Genomic DNA, 20,349 nt, shown 5'->3' with positions numbered 1-20,349 from the left:
GCTGGTAGGCTGCAGGATCAGTTATGTGCCTGTCGGGGCAGGTCAGCATGGGCTGCACGGCGACGCTCGACGCGCTGGCCGCCAGCACGGCAAGGATGGACAGGGCTAAAGAATATTTCAGCCGGCTCATCACCATGGCCACCCCCCTGTATTTTAGATCGGTGTTCCTGAAGCAATTTCTGACGAATTGTAGAACATGGTGATAGAAAAGAATTTTTACAATGTAAATCCATGCATATAGATTAGGGAGGAATGAAATGTGTAAAATAAGCTCATGTATTATCCCTTTGTAATCTGAAGATTGCCCATGTGATATTGTATAATCTAGTAAGCATGTTATTATGCAATTCAAATGATGTATCCTTTTGGGATTGTCTTATTCGCATTTTTCTCAATGAGGCAAGAATGATATATGGAGCGATATGCATTCCCTCCCTCCTGTTATTTCACGATCTCTTCACCTTTCCCTCCCTATTACTTTGCAACCGCCTAGTCAGCATGACGATGTGGCAAATACGGTCCAGTCAGCCTGTCACATGTGCAAAACCACCTCGCGAAAGAGCTTAGGGGGTTAAATGGACTGGAATACAAGGTTTGGGGGGGCTAAATACCCGGTTTTAAAGTTTAGCGTGCTAGATGAACTCTTGGGCATAGTTTAGGGGGGGATTTGGACTTTTTCCTAAATCAAATGAATCTTGTGCACAACATACTTACCAAAAAATAGAGGAGGGGAGGGGGAGAGGGACGCCGGCTGTGGGAAGAGACGGGGTCGGTTGCCGCCTACCCCTCGCCGACCACGCCTGGACCGGCGTTGACATCGACGGAGAAAGGAGGGGAGGGGAAGAGGGGCGCCGGCGGCAGGGTATCCGAAGGATGTCGGACGGCCGGAGTAGGGAGATCAGGATAAGGGAGAGATGGGAGAGAGAGAGAGGTGAGGGGGGTTTTTATTTTTTTTTTCTAGATTCTAGGGTGTTTAGTATAAATTTTGGACCTTCACACAAATTACGAAAAATAGTAGAACTGAAACAAAAATATCAGGGGCTGAAATATAAAAATTAAAGCCACTTCTCAAGCACTTGCACTGTGAAGAATCAATATTTTGGACCTGTGACGGAAGGTCCTCGCCGCCGATCGTGACGGACATGAGGCCAGAAGTATAGATGGCCATAAGGCCTGCCTGGCCCGGCCCAGGCATGGCTAGGCATGGCCCACCAGCCATTGGGCCGGCACGACCCAATCGCCCATGGGCTACACCTCCGGCCCATGCACGGCCCACCAGCAGTCAGGCCGTGCCGTGCTGGCCCGAAGGAACGCGTGGGCCATCGTGTCTTTTTAAAATAAGTCTACTTTCCCTCCCTCTTCTTTGGGTATATATATATATATATATATATATATATATATATATGTCCGATTCCAAAAAATAAGAAACAAACTCCGATCCAAAAAAAAAAGAAAAAAAAACTCCGTTAACGCCGTAAAAAAAGGCGAAAAAATAAAAAAAAAAGAATCTGTCCGATTCCAAAGAAAAATAAATTATATGTGACGCGGTAAAAAAAAATCAAATCCTATTATATGTGGCACGGTTAAAAAAAATGCGACTTGGTAAAAAAACAAATCGAATCCGATTCTGTCGACAAGGTAAAAGAAAAAACCAGGCAAAAAAAATCTATCCGATTCCACAAAACTAGAAAACAGACTCCCATCCGTTTTCGCTACTTCTATCTATCTACTCTACTTATATATCTCTATCTCTACTGCTTATAAAACATAAAAATAAGAGGTGCTTCCATCGTCCGTAAAAAATCGGGCGAAAAAAAACCAAGTTTGTCCGATAAAAAAACCGGGCGAAAAAAATATGTCCGATCCAGAGGGAAAAAAATCGGGCGAAAAAAAACCAAAATTGTCCGATAAAAAAAATAGGGCGAAAAAAAACATGCGAAAAAAAAAGAAAAAACAAAATAGCAATAAAAAAATCCGACTCGGTCCCGTAAAAAAAATAGCGATAAAAATAAAAAAAAAGTCCGACTCCTCGTTGCGATTCCCTCTCAGAAAAAAACGTCATCCGAGTCCCATTCCTCTCGGTTTGAGTCCAAGATAATATGCACCACTTCTCTCTCAGTTTCAAAGATATTCCATACATCTTGGTGAAAAAAAATTGATGTGTCGGATTGAAGATCTGTTTGCAAAAACATAACCTACATGTCGAGAGAACTCTATTTTTATATGATTTTAATTTTTGGGTTTGTACATTTGCATTTGAGTCCCTGTAATTTTTATATTTACATTTGAGTCCCTATAATCTTGCAATAAGGTGCTTTTGGTCTTTTTTAAAAAAAAACAACAAATAAAAGGGATAGAACAAAGGCAGAAAGGTGCATAAAAAGAAAAAGAAAAGCCACACAAAAAAGAAAATAAACAAAAAAAACAACAACAAAAGTCTATTTCCCCTAAGTGGCGAAAAAAAACTATAGATGCAAACGAAAAAAAACCCGATTCCTATAAAAGGCAAAAAAAAGTGGTGAAGAAAAACGCTAGATCCGATTCCTTTAAAAAGGGGAAAAAAGTCTGATTCCTGTAAAGTTACAGGTGAAAAAATCTGAAAAAACATCTAAAAAAGTTCATCCGATTCCCTAAGAAAGTGGCAAAAAAAGCTGGTTCGTATAAAATAAAAAATGCACGCGAGAAAAAAATAGAAAGGACGAAACAAAGTCCAATTTCTAATCAGTATAAATCTCTTCTCTATCTCTAATCTAATCTAACTATTTAAAAATAAAAAAATGCACGAGAAAATAAAAACGATCAAAAAAACGTGTGAGAAAAAAGTCAGAAAAAAGCGCAAAAAACACGTTGAAAAGGTTTTTCCATCTTCTTAAAAAAACGCGTGAGAAAAATTATTTCCATTGTCGGCAAAAACTTTTTAAAAAAAACATGCGAGGAAAAGACTGTCAGAAAAATGCGCCATTTCTAAAAAAAATAGTTTGAAAAAACCACGCAAGAAAAAAAACTATCTATATAAAAAAATCGCTCTGAAAAAATTGTCAGAAAAAAGCTAAATTGATGGACGCTTGAGTCGGATAGGATCCATCAATTTTTTACCATCTACTACATGGCTTTTATTTCGTCATATATTCTCATGTATTGGAAAAAAAGCAAAAAATCACATTCAGAAAAAACTGGCAAAAAAACCACGGAGAAAGTAATTGTCAGCAAAAATAGGCAAAAAAAACATGCGAGAAAAGCAAAACAAAAAAGGGGAGAAAAATATGGTTTTCGTCATCATTAAAAAAAACATGCTATGAAAAAACTGTTAGAAAGAAATGCGCTATTTCTAAAAAATGGTTTGAGAAAATCGTGCAAGAAAAAAAAACACCGTTTATAAAAAAAACAAGCCGCTCATTAAAATACAAATATTGTCATTGACATGATTATTAGAATTTTTTCACCCGTTGCAATGCACGGGCATTTTTGCTAGTACTTAAAAAAATATGAGGTGTTTCCGTCGTCCGTGCAAAAAAATCGGGCGAAAAAAATCATCCGAAAAAAATCGGGTGAAAAAAACACGATGAAAAAAAAGGGGCGAAAAAAAAAAGAATCCTATTCCGTGTAAAGAAAAGGGCGAAAAAAATAAAAAACCAATCTGTCCGATTAAAAAAAAAGAAATCGGGCAAAAAAAACCTGCGAAAAAATACCGGGTGAAAAAAAAGGGCAAAAAACAATGACGATTCCGTGTAAAGAAAGGCGAAAAAAAATCAATCTGTCCGATTAAAAAAAAGGAATCGGAAAAAAACCAGGCCAAAAAAATCAATCCGTCCAATTAAAAAAGAAATCGGGAAAAAACCGGACGAAAAAAACGGGTGAAAAAACTGGGCAAAAAAATGAATCCGATTCCGTGAACGCAGTAAAAAAAAGGTGAAAAAAATAAACAACGAATTCTGTCCAATTAAAAAAAAGAATTATATGTGACGCGGTAAAAAAATCGAATCCTATTACATGTAACACGGTACTATTTATCTCTATCTTCTCTATTTCTATCTCTACTACTTAAAAAATCATTAAAACAAAAAAAAAGTCCGATTCAATTTACTTCTGTCGTCCGTGAAAATCTTATCTTATCTTAAAGGTCCAGGCAGCTCGGTGCTCATCGTTGTTTGCGCGCCCGCCTAGTCGGACCGCCGACACCGTGGCACAGCTTTGCGGTGCCCTCGAGTGCACCCTTAGCCGGCGAAGCAGGAGCCGCTCGGCGGTCGTCACTGCACGTGCTCACTCGCTCAGCGGACTACCGTCGTCGCCTTTGCCATCGTTCTGCTCGCTCGTCGCCGGAGACAAGGGATTTGGGAGCTAGGGTTTTGCCCCTGTCTCCCGGTCGGCGCTTCTCCGGCATGGGAACAATCGGAGCCGTCCATTAGATCGGATGGCTCAGATTTACCCAGCGTCGGGCCTTTGCCGCCGCTGATTACACTGCGCCTAATGGGCCACGGAAGTGCATCGGACCGTCCCCGCATATGTGGGCCACGCTCAGCTGCTCGGCTTGCGAGCTGTCGAATTGACTCAGCTCGCCGAAGATGGGTCAACCCAAGTTTGGGCCGGCTAGGAAGACCTGGGCCGAAAGCAAATTTGATCAAACAATATGGCTCAGATTTTTTAAATTAAAGTCCGTCGGATAAGCTCCTAAGTAGGCTCGAAAAATTAAATCTAAAACTAAATCATAAATTGTATGCTAATTCATCAAATTAGACTCGGTTCTACCTATCTGTTAATATATCAAATTAGACTTGATTTTTACCGATTTGAGGTTTTCAAGGTGTGACTACCAAACAGTGTTTTTCCCGTTGCAACGCACAGGCACTGTTGCTAGTCATTCAAAAATTATGTCATGGTCCTTGTCTCTCCCTTACATCTCTCTTTCTCTCCCCTCCTCCCTCCTGTCCTTTCTCCCTCATCGCCGGTTCCTTCTCCCTCCTCCCTCCCTCTCTCCCGCGGCGGGCGGAGCGGTGGCAGGCAAGCGGAGACGCAGGAGTGGTGGCGGCATGCGCTGGAGAAGGGGCCTTCTGAGCAGTCGTCCTCTGGCTCCTCCGCAGAGTAGCTGGGGTCGGCGCCGCCTTCTCCATCTTGGGCGCAGCAGCGGTCGGCCTAGTGGTCGCAGGGGTCGGGATCGGCGCTGGTGGGGCCCTCGCGCGGCAGCTGGGTACTACGCAGCGCCACGCCCGGGTCACAACCCCTCTCTCTCTCTCTCTCACAACTTGTCACTTTGCCAGTGCCAGCCCTGGCCGATCGGATCACCTCCCAGGCCCCCACCCTCCCTTTTGCTTTTCGCCGCAGTGTACGCTGCTGCCTCCGGCCGCTGTCCCCTCCCCTTCCTCCCGCGGAAACCGCCACGGCACAGTGCATCGGAGGCAGAGATGGTGTGTGCATGCATTTGCTTGACCACCAGTCCACCACCAACCTCTCCCCTACACACACAGAGAGACAGAGACAGAGACAGATACAGAGACAGACACACACACAGAGAGAGAGAGAGAGAGAGAGAGAGAGAGAGTGAGTTAGTTTTTGTGTGAGGACCGCCTCCTGTGCAGCTCTCCTTCCAGGGTACTACTCCATTTTCCCGGCACTATACTAGAGGTAAAAAAACGTGGTAAAAACGCAACGGGATAGAGAGTGCAGTAAATTTTGCTGCATGTAGGTACATTCATGTGCTAATGAAACTGTTTCTACTCACAGGTTAGTAGGTTACTGATGACAAAAACCGAGCTACTACAGAATACATAACTCAATTGCAGTTAAAATCACACAGGCGCCACAGCTACTACTATACCTCCCACACACACTTTTTAACTCCGGTTTGGACTATAGAGACGAGGGATCCGAGAGATGACCAAAATTTGGCTGCCTTTTCCTTTTGCTTTTCGAGCAGTGAACGCACTGTGCGCTGCAACGTATACATGCATGCATGAGCTGGGCCGACCGCTTGGACGCATGTGAGCCAAAACGCTGATACGAATCAAGACGATCGCTTTGCAAAGGGGAGAGAGAGAGAGCAGTACACTGTACACCGTCTGGCCTGATCGTTTTTGAAACGTGACACGTACGCCGAAATGCCGATGATGATCAGGCCATATGGTTTTAATTTCACTGTAAAGTTGTACAGATTATTATTTATCTACCTATGATTAAAAGCTTGGTAGCCATTAACTACGGCGTGACAGTTTTTTTCAAACTTGGGCACAGCTGTGGCTGTGAGTATCTCATGTGGCCCAAGCACGTACGAGAGATAAGGCCAAGGCGCATGAGACGCCCATGGGTCATTCCGGAATCTTCTTTTTTCTGTCCGTTGTGACCGAGTTGTTCGATTGATTAAAACACGATCTATTTGATTTGTTCGATTGACAAAATTAAACATTTGCTGGCCATAGCGATCGAAATTAATTGTGCAAGACTACAGAGGCATTACGTGGCAGCAATTAGAGAGACTCGATCGCTGGGAAAAATGAGAATATACTTGGGGCCTGTTCACTTTGATGCCAAAAAAAACTTGGTATAGTTACCAAAATTTTGGCAGGATTTCTTATATAGTTACCAAAATTTGGCAGCAAACTAAATATAGCCACTTTTTTGGCAACTTTACCAAAATTTGGTAAGGTTTTTTTTTGCATCAAATTGAACAAGCCCTTGGCTACATTAATTATAATCTGCTCTTTCCAGCTGGCATACAATAATTCCAATCTGTATATTAGTATTTAGTTTGTCAAATCGGGACAATGTATATCATAAATAGCACTCCAAACATATATAACTTCAAATATTTCGAGAAATCAAAACGGAAGGAGGTGTCAAATTTAATGGGTCACTACACGAACGTACGCCTTTCGCCATTTGCAGTTTAACTTTGAAGATTAGGAACGGTGCTGCACGTATGCCAACTACTGACTATACGTATAACTTCACGTTTATAGTTATATCATAGCTTAGTTCGTTCTAACAAGATCGTAACACCAAAACTAATAAATTGACGAAAAACAACCTCAGAATAATTAATTCACCACAATAAACTCGTGCCAGGTTGCACTGATTAGGAAAACCTAGTCTTGAGTAGTAGCCAGTTATTCCGTACAGACAAGCATAGAGTCACCGAGCGGGTAAGGTCACCACCCCTTTCTCCCTCCCACCGGTCTAGGGTTTCTCGTCGATTACTTCCTTTGCATATAAACGCCCCCCTCCCTTCCATTCGAATCATAGCCACTCCACCCTTCCCTTCCCCACCCATCCGGCCTCACCTCCATCTCGTTCCCTAGCTTCCTCCACATCTCTGCCATGGCCTACCTCGGCGGCGACCCTGGCCGTGGCGGTGGAGCCCCGCCGGGGATGACGCCGTGGCCGGGGCCTCCTCCTCAGCCGGGCCAGCCGGCCGTCGTCTACACGGCGCTGCACCAGGGCGCGTACCAGCCCGGGGTGGCGCAGGTCGTGTACTGGGCGCCCTCCCCGGGGGCTCCTTCTCTGGGTGGCATCCGCGCGCCTCCGGCTCCGTACCAGCCGGCGCAGGTGGCTGCGCCACAGGCGGCCGCGCCGTTCGCCGCTGCTCTGGCCAAGGAGGTCGAGCAGAAGCTGTTCGTGACGGAGAACGCGCTGGGGCCACCCGCTGCGGCGGCGGCGGTCTCGAAGAAGGGGCCCGCCCACCCTGGGCGACCGGGGTACGGCGCGGCCGGGAAGAAGGTGATGATCCACGAGAACAACTTCCTCCACAACGTCGTCGACAACAACCTCTTCCACAACGATGTGAGCTCACCTCACCCTCTTCCTTCCCTTCCCAGCCCTAGATCTACGTATACTCGATCCATGCATCTTTCTGTGTATTTGTGATTGTCAAATTTATTTAATTTATCTATGCATGTTCTATGTATACACGCACGGTTCTTGCTTGCTTCAGGATGATTTTGTTTCGTTCTTCCGAATTCGGTTGCAAGTTCGTTTCTCTGCCGCTTTCGTTTGCAGTTTTTTGCATGGAGAGAATCTTCCGATCTCATCCTAGTTTGTGGGTGTTTGGTCGGAGAGTCCTCGCGTCTCCTTTCTTGCATAAAGTTTCTTGTCCCTTTTTTTATCCTCCGTTTCTTTATCCTTTTCCACTTCGGTCCTTGCTGTTAATTTGGTGCTAGAGAACTGGCCGATGTCGAGAGAAATCTCATGGCCGCAGCACACGCAGCTCACCCGTTCGAAGCCTTTCGTCGTGTTCGTTTAATTTGGTGATATGCATGTACATATGTACTACGCATGTCGTTGTTTGCTTGGGAACATTTCGGACTGTGTTTTGGAGTTACTGATTTCGTACAAGGGTAGGCCTGATCTACATGGGTGGGCCTGATCTCTCCCTCGTGGGAGCTGGTCGGGTCTTTCCCTCTGCAAGCAAAGGTTGCTCGGTACAGTTTACAAGTTTTGCCTCTTTTGTGTGATAGATGGAAGAAGACAAAACCTCTCTGTGCCATGCCCGGTCGGTTCTACCTCTGGTTTTGACTGTTTTTTTTTTTGTCTTTTGGAGACTGCCATTTTTGTGCAAGTGGATGCTTTCCCGTGAGCTTCTTGCTGTTTTCTTGCAAGGGACATGCTAAACTTTCTCCCTGCATGCGAAGCCTTCGCGTGAACTTTTGCATCCAATCGTTGTCAGATCGATTCTTGTTTTTTTTTTTTGTAGCAGCGGACTAGCGACCGCTGTCCTTTTTCTGATCTTGCAGCAACACTGAAGCCTGTCGCTTGCATGGTTGCAGAAGTAGAGTGGTGGATCCACGTTTAAAAACTCGGTTAATACTGTTTAGCTTTTGGTTCTGTGTTTTCTGCCTTTTCTTTTTTGGCAAAATTTATGAAAAAAAAATTTGTTGTTTTTGTCGGATGTCGTTCTCATTCATAATTTTGTACGCCTAGCTTTTATCTAAAAAGCTTATTCCATGCCGAAATAGCAGTCGTCTTCGTGTAGAATCATATGTTGTCTTTCTCGGGAAGTCGGGATGCCGTTCTCATTCATGATTCCGTGGGCCTTTTATTTAAAACGTTTAGTTTATTCCGTGCGAAAGAAAGCAGTCGTTCTTAAAGACTTCATGTTTGTGGATGCGTTGTTCCAAGGAACGTAATCTTTTCCAATAACGTTTTTTCGTTTAGAATTTTTCAATAGTTTGTTTCGTGTGTAAGCATTTCTGTAGGCTCGTTTCTTGTTTATTAATAATACTAGTAATTTCTAATTTCGTTTCTTATTTTGTTGTTGGGCTTTTCAAGATGTTGGTTCTAATTTCTGAGACCGACTATCTCTTTAGTGTTAGAGGCTCAGAGCCCAATAGCCCAATTTCTAAGAATCATAATCTTTGTACTTGATCTACTTGTTTATTTTTTTAGGAAATGATCAATGGAGGAACTGAGGAACCAAGGTTCTGCGGCGGCCTGATTCAGATGTGCAATGTGGAGAATGCTCTGAGGGATGTTCAAAGGAGAACAACAGAACTGCCTGTCAGATATGCTCAAGGAAGTCACAAGAGTGAAAAAATTGTTGGCTATTACTGACAATGTACATAAGTTACTATTTGAAGCATTTGATGGTTGGCTTATTATTCAGTTTCGATCTTATCCTGCAGGAACTGTTCTGGACAGTCAGATTGGCCTTCTTGGAGAAATAGATTCGAACATAAATGCTACTGGCTTGCAGGTAACGCCTTTTTGCGGCTTAAACAAAAGTTTTTAGCCAATTAAATTTTCAATTAAATGAGTGCATGTTATTTCTTCTTTCAGCATACTCATGACTTGATGAAAAAGATGAAGTTTGCAGCCTCGGCAACTCCGCATCCACGCCGGGTTCTCGCTGTAGCTCTAGCCCTCATGGTGGCCTTTGCAGTTGGCCCCATGGTGGCTCTAGCTAAGTGCGAGCAGCAGGCCCACGCCGTGGCTTCTCTGTGCGGTGGGACAGGCATATATGCAAGATGCTGTTTTGCCTTGAAGAGGTCCCTTGATGGTGGAGATCCTCTATGCCTCTGTTCGCTCGCCAACAACAGGGAGGTGGCTGAGATGGGGTTGAATTCAACCCGAATCCTTTCTCTTTATCGGAAATGCGAGGGCAATGTGTTTCCTGTTCTACCCGCTGGTGGATGTGAAGAGGTCCCCGCTTTGTCTCCCTCTCCGCCGCCGCTGCATGGCTCTGTGATGCCACCTCCACTGCCACCGGCGACGGTTGAACCGGTCATTTCAGCACCGATGGTCGAGCCGCCGCCTCCGCCTGCCATGATTACACCATTGCCACCATCCACGCCAGTGTTTACGCTGCCTCCGCCACCACCAGTTACTACTGCGCCGAGCACGGCCCTGCCAGCCGGTGCAAGTGCGGCAGCGCCGAGCACGGGGGTGCTGAGAAGAATCTATCAGGCGCTCATTGGTCTTCTATGTCTTGTGGCTGGTTTTCTGCTGGTGGCGGTGTTTGTTGTGGTTCGCAAGTATTGGAAGCCTCAGTTGAGTAAGTGGTCTCCTGTTCAACCAAATTCCTTTTTATCAATTCTTAGGATTTGCTTTCCTTTCATGGCTTAACGTAACCCATATGTATTTTCAGACAATGACGTGGAGATGGGCTCCTCAAATGCCGCAGATCAGTCAGCCATTGAGAATGCCAAGAAGGCAGCGGCCGAGGCCCAAAGCTCCGCCGAAGCAGCTGCAAGTGCTGCCGCTGGGTCCCTGGCCACTGCGCAGGCTGCTTCTGGAGCGGCGCAGGCAGCGCAAGCAGCAACTGAAGAGGTGGTGACGGTACAGGCAAATGCGGCTGAACAGGCAGTGCTATTTGTGGAAGCATTGGGGCGAGCCGCACAGCAGATAAGTACTTGCACCATTACATTAGGCCAGCTTCTACAACTTGTGTCACAGATTATTCAGGCAGTGAGAGCAGCCCAAGGAGGCGCAGCTTCAGCCGCCGCAGCAATTACGGGCTTGTTCGCCCGCTTTGGGGAGATCTTTGGGCGTGTTGGAGCCGCTACAGCATTTGTGGAGGCTCAGGCCGTGGCTGCACAGGGCGCCCCGTCAGATTTGATTGATATCGACTGCATTAATAGGCCTGGAGGTTAGATTGATGGTATATTTTTTCTCTCTTTGTTTCACAGATCTTTTCTAACACTATTCGTATTGAATCTGATGTATTTTTTTTAATTAGGAGATAGAGGCGTATCCTCATTTGATGAAGGAGGGTCCAATGAAGATGAAGATGAAGCCAATGTAGAAAGAAGTACTAGTAGGACTAGTAATAGGATTAGAAAAAGTAATGTGCGTTATTCTGAAGATGTTTGGGTTTTAGATCCTCCAGCTAGGGGTAAGGGTAGACGTATTTGAGAGAATTTTTCAGTTTGAAGATTTCTGACTTTGAGAGAATTTTTCAGTTTGAGGATTTTTGGCTTTTTGAGTACCATTGAGATGTTGTTCATATATGATCTATCAGATTTGCAGAAACAATATTGCATACTTCATCGTTCACTATCTTTATCTTTTTTTTCCCTTGTCTGGGCTTTGTGGTTCACTATCCCTGCTTCTACAATTTGTTTTGCCTAGGTGTCTGAACCGTTTAGAAGAGCAATGTTTCAGATTAATGATGAAAGTATCTTAGTTTTTTTCATTTTTTGCTTAACTCATTATATTTGAACACAGCATCCATAACAGAAGGCACTCAACTATCTAGAGACCCTGATCTACCAGATGGTCAGTCTTTGTAACCTGGCATGTCATCATCTGGTGTTGGTGTTATTGGCCGGAGGAGTGTATCTGATCATCTTGGTGCAATAGGTGATAACCTCAGTGTAGCTTCTGCAAGTACTAGTCATGATCTACTTTATAATCTGCGATGCTCGAAGCTGCTTACCATAGGCTTCCACAACCAAAGGACTCAGAGCGAGTCAAAAATTATATTCCAGTAAGATCATTTCGGTAGAGTTGTTATGAACAAAATATTCTGGCGTATTGTTCTAACTTCTTTGTCATGTGTTATGTTCAGAAGCACCCTGCAGTCACCCCTGCCAGCTTCCCGCAAATTCAGGCACCTGTAGTATCAAATCCTGCCTTTTGGGAAAGAATGGGTGGCGATTCATTATCTACGGTTTTGTTTTTTGCTTTCTACTATCAGCAAGTAAATTTCCATATTTTTTTTTTCAATTGTTTTCATCTGCCTTGCCTGCCTTTAGAAACTTTCAATGAGTTCTAACCTGTTTGCTCTTGCTCCTGGCATTTTCTGTTGCTTTCGTAGAATACATACCAGCAATTTTTAAGTGCCAGAGAACTAAAGGAGCAATCGTGGAGATTTCAAAGAAAGTACAATACTTGGTTCCAACGGCATGTGGAGCCACAAGTTACCACTGATGAGTTGTCAGCAAAATCACTCACTCACAATCTGTGGAAGAAAACAGCTAAGTCTGACGGTTGTCGAAACAGCAACAGTTCACGAACGAAACTGGAATTCAGAGAAACGAAAAACAGAGTGAAACAGAGTGTTTGTGCTGCTTAAAACTTGCGCAGCTTTTCAGGGGTTTTCTCTTCTATTTATTATCCTCCCTGAGAGTTTGTTACATGCATCTAAAAACCGAGTTTTCAGGATCATAACAAACGCGCCATCCCACGATCTAGCTCCTGATCCGGTCAGCAACAGAAAAGAAAACAACGATAAATGCTCAACTGAATTCCGGTACTCCGGACTATTTTCAGTCTTGCCTACATGCACGGCTAACACAAAATTACATGCAAACTAACATGCATCAGATACAAAGTGGATCAATGCTCAAGATTATATCAGCTTCGTCAACAATTCTCCCCCTAATCTTGAAGCATCTTAAGTCTGAACCAAGCCCAGCTTGTTCTTCAGTTCTTGAAACCGAATCCTCCCAAGTGGCTTAGTCAGGATGTCTGCAAGTTGCTCTTCAGAACAGATGTGCTCCACCTCCATCTTTTTTTGTTCAACACACTCTCGGATGAAATGGAACCTTGTATCAATATGTTTGCTCCTATCATGAAGAACTGGATTCTTGCAGAGATTTATAGCAGATTTGTTGTCAACTTTCAAAATTGCACAACTTGGTTCCTTATCTTGCAGCTCACCAATCAACCGTGCCAACCAAATACCTTGACAAGCTGCAGTTGTGGCAGCTATATACTCAGCTTCACATGAGGAAAGGGCCACAACCTTTTGTTTCTGGGACTGCCAACTTATCAAATTTTCTTCAAACTTGAATAAAACCCCGGTTGTGCTTTTTCTATCATCAACATCCCTGCCATGTCTCTATCACTATAGCCCACCAGCAGAGATCCCTGACCCTGCTCTCTTTTGAATTTTACTCCCACATTCAGAGTTCCTGCAATATAGCGCAATATGTGCTTTACTGCTGCCCAATGTTCAGTAGTTGGTTTCTCCATAAACCTACTCACATACCCCACTGAATAGGACAGGTCAGGTCTAGTGTTAAGTAGATATCTCAAACTCCCCACAATACTCCTTAACTGTGTGGCATCAATGTCTTCCCCTTTACTCTCCTTGCTCAATTTCAGTCTATTCTCCATAGGAACCTGAGAAGAATTGCAACCTTGCATCCTGGCCTTCTCAAGTATTTTTGTTGCATAAGCTGACTGGGACATAGTAACTCCTTCACTACTCTGATTCACCTCCATACCAAGATAATAAGTCAAGAGTTCCAAATCACTCATGCTGAATAATGATCTCATCTGTTCCTTGAACTTAGAGATCTCACCAACCTTGGCTCCTGTGATTATCAGATCGTCAACATACACACCTACAATAAGTCTGGCATCTCCCCTTCCACGAGTGTAAACTGCTCCCTCTGTCACACTTCTCCTGAAACCCAAACTTACTAGACTTTCATCGAGCTTAGCATTCCATGCCCTTGGAGCTTGTTTTAACCCATAAAGGGTTTTCTGCAGTATGAGCACTTTGTCAGGGTGTTCCTCATCGACAAAACCTGGTGGCTGAACAACATAAACATCTTCCTCCAGATCACCATTCAGAAAGGCTGATTTAACATCCATATGATGAATTTCCCAGCCTTCTTGTGCAGCCATTGCAACCAGCAATCTCACTGTCTCCATCCTTGCCACAGGTGCAAACACCTCATCATAGTCCACACCATGTTGCTGCACGTATCCCTTTGCCACCAACCTTGCCTTATGCTTCAGTATTTTTCCAGATGCATCACGCTTGACCTTGAACACCCATTTTAGGCCAATTGGTTTGTGTCTTGGTGGCAGATTAGTGAGACACCAGGTGGAGTTATTCTCGATTGACTTCATCTCCTCGAGCATTGCCTTTCTACAACAACTCTGCTTCTCTGCCTCAAGAAAACTTGTTGGTTCTTCTTCAGATAGCAAACACTCTTCACTATAATCAAAATCAAGAATAGGTTGCATCGTGGCGAGCGTGTTCGCCACTGTTCGGTAGCGTCGTGGAGCCTCGTCAGTGCCTCTGCTAGCATCAGTTGGGGGAGTACAGAATTCAATTCCAACAGCTGAGCTTGATGCAGGTGAACCGAGCACAATCGTCGTGTCAGGCGTGGCCGGCGAGCTCGGCACAGTCTCTGCTTGTCATGTGCTCCCCTCATACACCACGCAAGGAACGCGCTCCCCAGCCGTCGGAGCAACAAAATACTCCACAGTGAACTCCTCTTGTCCAGCTTGAGCGATCTCTGGATCGCGCCACGCCCATGTCGCCGCCTCATCAAAGATGACATCCCGCGACACACAGACACGGCATGCCACAGGGTCATACATGCGATACGCCTTTCATCCCTGTTCATAACCAATGAATACCATGCACGTACCTCGATCATCAAGCTTCCTTAGGTTTGGTTTCACCGTCTTCACATATCCAACGCAGCCAAACACCCTCAGATGTTCGACCGCGGGCCTTCGACCGTGCCAAGCTTCATACGGCGTGATGCCGTCCACGCTCTTGGTGGGCGAACGATTCAACAGATATATGGCCGCCACAACCGCCTCGCCCTAGAAGTGTGCAGGTAGTCCCACTGCCTTGAGCATGGAGTGCGCCGTAGCAACCACGGTCTGGTTCTGGCGCTCCACGACCCCGTTTTGTTGCGGCGAATAGGGGGCCATGAGATCATGCCGAACACCACGATCGGCGCAGTATTCCGTGAACTCCACGGATGTGAACTCTCCCCCATGATCAGTGTGTAGTGCCCGGAGTTTCCTCCCGGACTCCACCTCCACACCAGCATGAAATTGCTTGATTGCCGCCGCCGCCTCATGTTTGCCGGAGAGGAGACGAATCCACATGTAGCGGCTCATGTCGTCGACGAGCAGCAGAAAATACTTCCTGCCGCCCGGTGTCGCTGGCGTGATCGGGCCACAAAATCTCCATGCACCAACTCGAGTGGCACTTGTGCTCTGTACTTGGCCTCCTCCGGGAACGGCGCTCGCCGTTGTTTGCCCTCGAGACACCCATCACAAAGCTCATCAACATGATCAATGGACGGGAGTCCACGGACCATATCGCCTTGTGCCAGCCTCCGAAGGGACTGGAAATTGAGATGACCGAAACGGGCATGCCAACGCCATGCCACGTCGGTGTTCGTCGTTGCCAGACAAACTAGGCTAGCCAAGTTCAAATTCAGAATATACAGGTAGCTGGGGGACCTCTTTACCTTGGCCAGCAGAAGAGCAGTAGGATCCTGCAGCGTCAGACACAATGGTGGATGTGTGCGTCGTAGCCGTGCGCGTCGAGCCGCACCACACTGATGATGTTCTTATGCAGTTTAGGAATGTAGTAGACAGCTTCCAGTGAACGATGATCCCCATTCTTGCACTGAAACATCCGTGCGCTACAATGTTATAAAATAAATACGATACCTTTGGAATACTCTCGGGTGAAATGCTACAATTGTATATCCGTACGCTTGTGGATGAACTTTGTAACCATAATATACCAGAAGTATTTCTGTATCATTGCTAGGAATTATATTTATAGTAATGTCGTTAAGAAATACCAACACCCTCCAATCGTGAGGGTTCCCGGCCAAAATCAAGAAGATGAAGTAAAGTCGCCGGAGCCCTCGATCCATAAGCTCGTCGCTCAAGTGAAGAAACTCCGTAAGGAAAACATAGAGCTTAGGAATCACAATGCGGAGCTAGGGGTAGAACTCGCTGAAATTAGAAATAATGTTGATACCCTTAATCGCGGTTGTGCGCTAAAATCAAGCGTGCATTCATAGAGATGGGGAAGGAGAATAAAATGGTAGTAGGTGCTTGGTTTTTATTTTTCCAATCATATAAGCACTTGCTATGAATAATATAGCTCATTGGTGTTAACCCCAATGGTTGCCAAAGTTGTTTTTTGTTTTATGTTTAATAAAGCTCAGGTTTTGAATAAGTGTGGGGGAGATATCCCAGCTTCAGACTGATAGAGCATTTATGCCCCTAGTGGGTTTTGGTTTATTGATGACAAACGATTAAGGGACTAATGCACTTATTGAGTGTATAAGCAAGTGATTAGTCTGATGAAGAAGCTAGGAAATGGACTTATCGATGGATGAGAATTAAAGAGAAGATATTGAAGATGCGGGTATGCAGTGACTACCTATGTCAGGACGGTGAAGCGCAAGCGACGCTCAGCTGCGATGGACCATGCGGTGGTGAAGGGCAAGCAAGGGGCTTGGCGCCGACGAACCGAAACCGGTGGTGAAAGGCGAGTGAAGACTGTGTCGAGATGAACCGTGCGAGGCCATTTGAAGCCATGGATTATCCACATCAATCATTTGAGAAATGGAAGATGAAATGCCAAAGATCAAGAAGATGAGATCTTCCCGATGATCAAATGACCTTGACGTTGGTAACCCTCCAAGTGAAGAAACAATATGGTGTGAAGGTACTCCTATTGGTATAACTTTGCTTTTTAAATTTGAGTTTAGGATGCTGTACTATTAAGAGGGATACCACATGCATATAATTGGTTGAATACTAGTGCTCAAAATGCTTCATCTTTGTGTGAGTTGAAAAACCTAAGCCAAAATTTCAATCCCGAGTTGTTTCACTTGTCACAACACTTACACCGGGTTTCTTTGCAAGTTTTTCATAATCTCTTGAAGGTTTTGGACCATGTTTTATGTTGAGTTTGATATCCCACGAAACTAGCTTTCCATAGAGTCCAAGATCTTCAAAATCGGAGTTCAGAGTAAAAAGTTATTACATTTTTACTTGAGCAACATCAGACTATCTGATGTATCGGACTATCCGATTTTTCACGGAACTTCACTCTCTGTCTTTGTTTGAAAAATCCTTTCGAGTGAGTTTTTCTAAGTGTCGGAGTATCCGATGTTGGATCAGATAGTCCGATGATACAGAGACTCCGAAATTTCATAGAACTTGAGTCTCTGTTTGAGGACGAAGTTCTTGCTTCTAAAATATCAGATACTCCGATTTAACATCAGATAGTCCGATGTCTCGGAAAGTCCGAAATTTCATGGAACTTCATTCTCTGTTTCTTGTTGCCTTGGATGTTTAAAATATCGGACTATCCAATCTTGTATCGGACTATCCGACGTGGGCTGAAAGATTCCCCTCCAACGGCCACATTTTTGGGGATCTATATAAACCCCCCACCAACCCTTTTCTAGGGTTGCCCAAACTGATTTCATTCCAATCTTGCTTTGGGTTGAGCTTTGGGCTAAGTGCTTTGGATTTTTGAGCTCTCTCCCTCTCTATCTCAAATCCCCCTTGTTCTTTGTGACTTGGATCTTTGTGTGTGGATTTGGAGTTTGGGAGCCTAGTGTGTGTTTCTCTTGATCTTGAGCACTAGGATTTGTCCAAGAGTTGTGTGGTGTTTATTACTCTTGGAGGTTGAGGACTCCTAGACGGTTAGGTGTCGTTCTTGGCCACCGATCTACGTGTGGTTGGCCAAGAGAAGTTTGTGAAGGCAGGATCTCGCCTCCGCAAGGAAAGAGATACCCTTAGTGGAAGGAGGAGTGCATTTGTGCAACCTCATGAGGATAGGGTTGAAAAAGACCCGGTTCTTTGCGAGCCCCTCAACGGAGACTAGAATCCCCTCAAGGATTTGAACTCCAAGAAATACATCGACGCGTAAACCTCGGTGATATTCTCACTCTTTTTACCTTCTTGTTCCATTGCTTTGTGCTATGCTAATATTGTTGTTGGTCGAGCTCACCTCTTTGCTTGTGGATTGAATCTAGAGCTCTTAGGTTGCTCTATTGTTTGTATTGTTGTTGTGCAGGTCAGATAGTCTGATCTTAGTTCAGACAATCCGATCACATAGGACTATCCGACTTGATATCAGACAATCCGACCCTATTTTGTTTTAGCTTCTGCATTTATTTTTAAAAACCGCCTATTCACCCCCCTCTAGGCGACATCAAGGTCCTTTCACAGACGCGCATATACTCTGAAAATTGTGTTGAATTTATGAACACCTGGAAGGCACTGAACTCTGCAGAAAATTGCAGAGGGATTAAGCACCAGAGTTGTTCGGCCGAACCAGTGTTGGCCCCAATTCCTCTCAGTTTTCACAGGTAAGAAGGTGAGCACGTCTTATATCTGTATATCTCCACCATTGTGTAGTACTAGAGCTAAAAATTCAGGAAACACTTGGTTCAAGCATAAGTAAAAGATAAAATTTCCAACTAATGAAATTATTCATATGATTGATCTTGTATATTCATTATTCTCTGCTAAACTTGTGCTTGTGAACAACGATCCATGTTTAGGAAACCTTATGCATCTAAGTAATTGCTTCATGTGAGATGATCTAAGATAAAAGGAATTCTTGTAACTGATGTCATGATTCATGGGAATTTGTTTTCAAATTAAAAAAAAAGAGGTTTTAAAGAGCTCATTCCTCCAATTGACTTCATTTTATACCTACCAAGGCCATATGCAAGTATATCTTTGATAAACCTTATTATGCATATGACTGCTTAACATTATATTGAGCTTTGTCAAATTTATGTGACTTGTGTTAGATATCATTCATACTCTCATGATCAAGGGATCGATTCCACTTTCATTCCCGCATACATGATAAAAGCTAAGCTTCTACACTGGAAGTTGGCTTCCCACAGGAAAAAAATTCCATTTAAATAAAACTCCTACTTTAGACTATGGTTTCTTCTCCTAGAAAAGTTCTTGGCAAAAAGAAAATGAGAAAAGGAGGGAAAGGCATGGCTATGAAAAAAAAAGAGGGAATAAAACTTGCTCTCAAAACACTGAGCATGATGAAAAGAAAATATAGCCATGCCCCTTCCACATTCATGCCAAGAAAACAAAATGGAGAGAAGGTATAGAAAAAGGAGAATCATTTCTTTATTCCATTTCCTACCACAAATAAAGACCCTTGATCTAGGAGTATGACTGATGATCTTCTTGAGTCCATATTTTTAGCTTTGCAATATATATGATGCAGGTATGTCACAATTTATCCCTATGAAGCTCCATATATTAGCCTTAGAATAGGAGTAAATGCTGGCACACTTTGCCTTGGTGAGGATCCAAAAAGAAAATATACATTCTTGAGAGATAAGAGAGAAAGCCAATATGAGGAAAAGAGCTGGTTTGCGAAAATTCATAAAAATCCCATGAGCCTGACAGAAAAGCAAGGAGGACTGGAATCGAGATCGTTCCATTTATCAATTATCCAAGATGGTAAGATAGCTACTGATAAAGTTCACAGGTGCAGGTATAGTTGTGAATGATTTATATGCTTGATTCATATTTTGAAGAAATTCATTTTACATTAACCTTTACTCAGGGACGAGCAAAGGGCTAAGTGTGGGCGGTTTTGTTGGCGCCTGTTAAATGCCGATTCTATACCGCCAACATCTGCATAAAGTTCAGATAATAAAATATCCAACATAGTGATAGGTGCTTAATCTCACATATTCCACAAGTGTTGCTATATATTTGTATGCAGATAATAAACCCTGAAGTTGGGAGGAAAATCAGACTAAAGTGAGGAGAAATGTGTATCCATGCAAGGATTGGTTGTGAACTTTATCAAAATACCCGAGAATCAACCCAAAATCCTAAGAAATAGATAGAGGAGGTCTAGGGGGAAGATGGGCCAAGGGCCAGGCCAGATGGGCCTAGCCCAGGTTCAGCTGAACCAGGGACCAAAATCTCAACCGTCTAGGCTGGGGTTTGGCGTGGACAGTCCTGATCATCTCCTGATGGCGGTTGCGGGGCATTTTCGACAATTCGCGTTGTATAACCGTCATACCTACCCCTATATAAGGACATCATCTCACTCACTTCAACACAAACTCCCAAGCTTGAGCTGAATTATAAGAGCCTCTATTGTACTATATTGTATACTAGAATAGGAAGAGAGTA

At 44.1% G+C, this 20,349-nt stretch overlaps 1 protein-coding gene across 2 annotated transcripts; it reads left to right on the top strand.

Moving 5' to 3' along the window:
• Nucleotides 1-7,232: 7,232 nt before the first annotated feature.
• Nucleotides 7,233-11,466, top strand: LOC112938223 (protein argonaute MEL1-like). Of its 2 annotated transcripts, none has more exons than XM_026023844.2 (5): nucleotides 7,233-7,770; nucleotides 9,373-9,679; nucleotides 9,763-10,477; nucleotides 10,571-11,071; nucleotides 11,162-11,466. In XM_026023844.2, the coding sequence occupies exons 2-5, from the start codon at nucleotides 9,455-9,457 to the stop codon at nucleotides 11,335-11,337; spliced, it is 1,617 nt and encodes a 538-aa protein (XP_025879629.1). In that variant the 5' UTR covers nucleotides 7,233-7,770; nucleotides 9,373-9,454; the 3' UTR covers nucleotides 11,338-11,466. The 2 variants fall into 2 exon arrangements, with proteins under 2 accessions (XP_025879629.1, XP_025879630.1); XM_026023845.2 differs by having other exon boundaries at nucleotides 10,571-11,083.
• Nucleotides 11,467-20,349: the final 8,883 nt, after the last annotated feature.

Source organism: Oryza sativa, chromosome 3 (assembly GCF_034140825.1).
Source record: "Oryza sativa Japonica Group chromosome 3, ASM3414082v1".
NCBI lineage: Eukaryota > Viridiplantae > Streptophyta > Magnoliopsida > Poales > Poaceae > Oryza > Oryza sativa.
This window is presented reverse-complemented; position numbering and strand designations above follow the sequence as displayed.

Bases quoted from the DNA above. Each gene is read 5' to 3' on its own strand.
- LOC112938223 (XM_026023844.2), top strand. From the start codon at position 9,455: ATGTTCAAAGGAGAACAACAGAACTGCCTGTCAGATATGCTCAAGGAA. The intron at 9,680-9,762 runs GTAACGCCTTTT...TTCTTCTTTCAG, and splicing joins TAAATGCTACTGGCTTGCAG to CATACTCATGACTTGATGAA. The intron at 11,072-11,161 runs GTTAGATTGATG...TTTTTTAATTAG, and splicing joins CTGCATTAATAGGCCTGGAG to GAGATAGAGGCGTATCCTCA.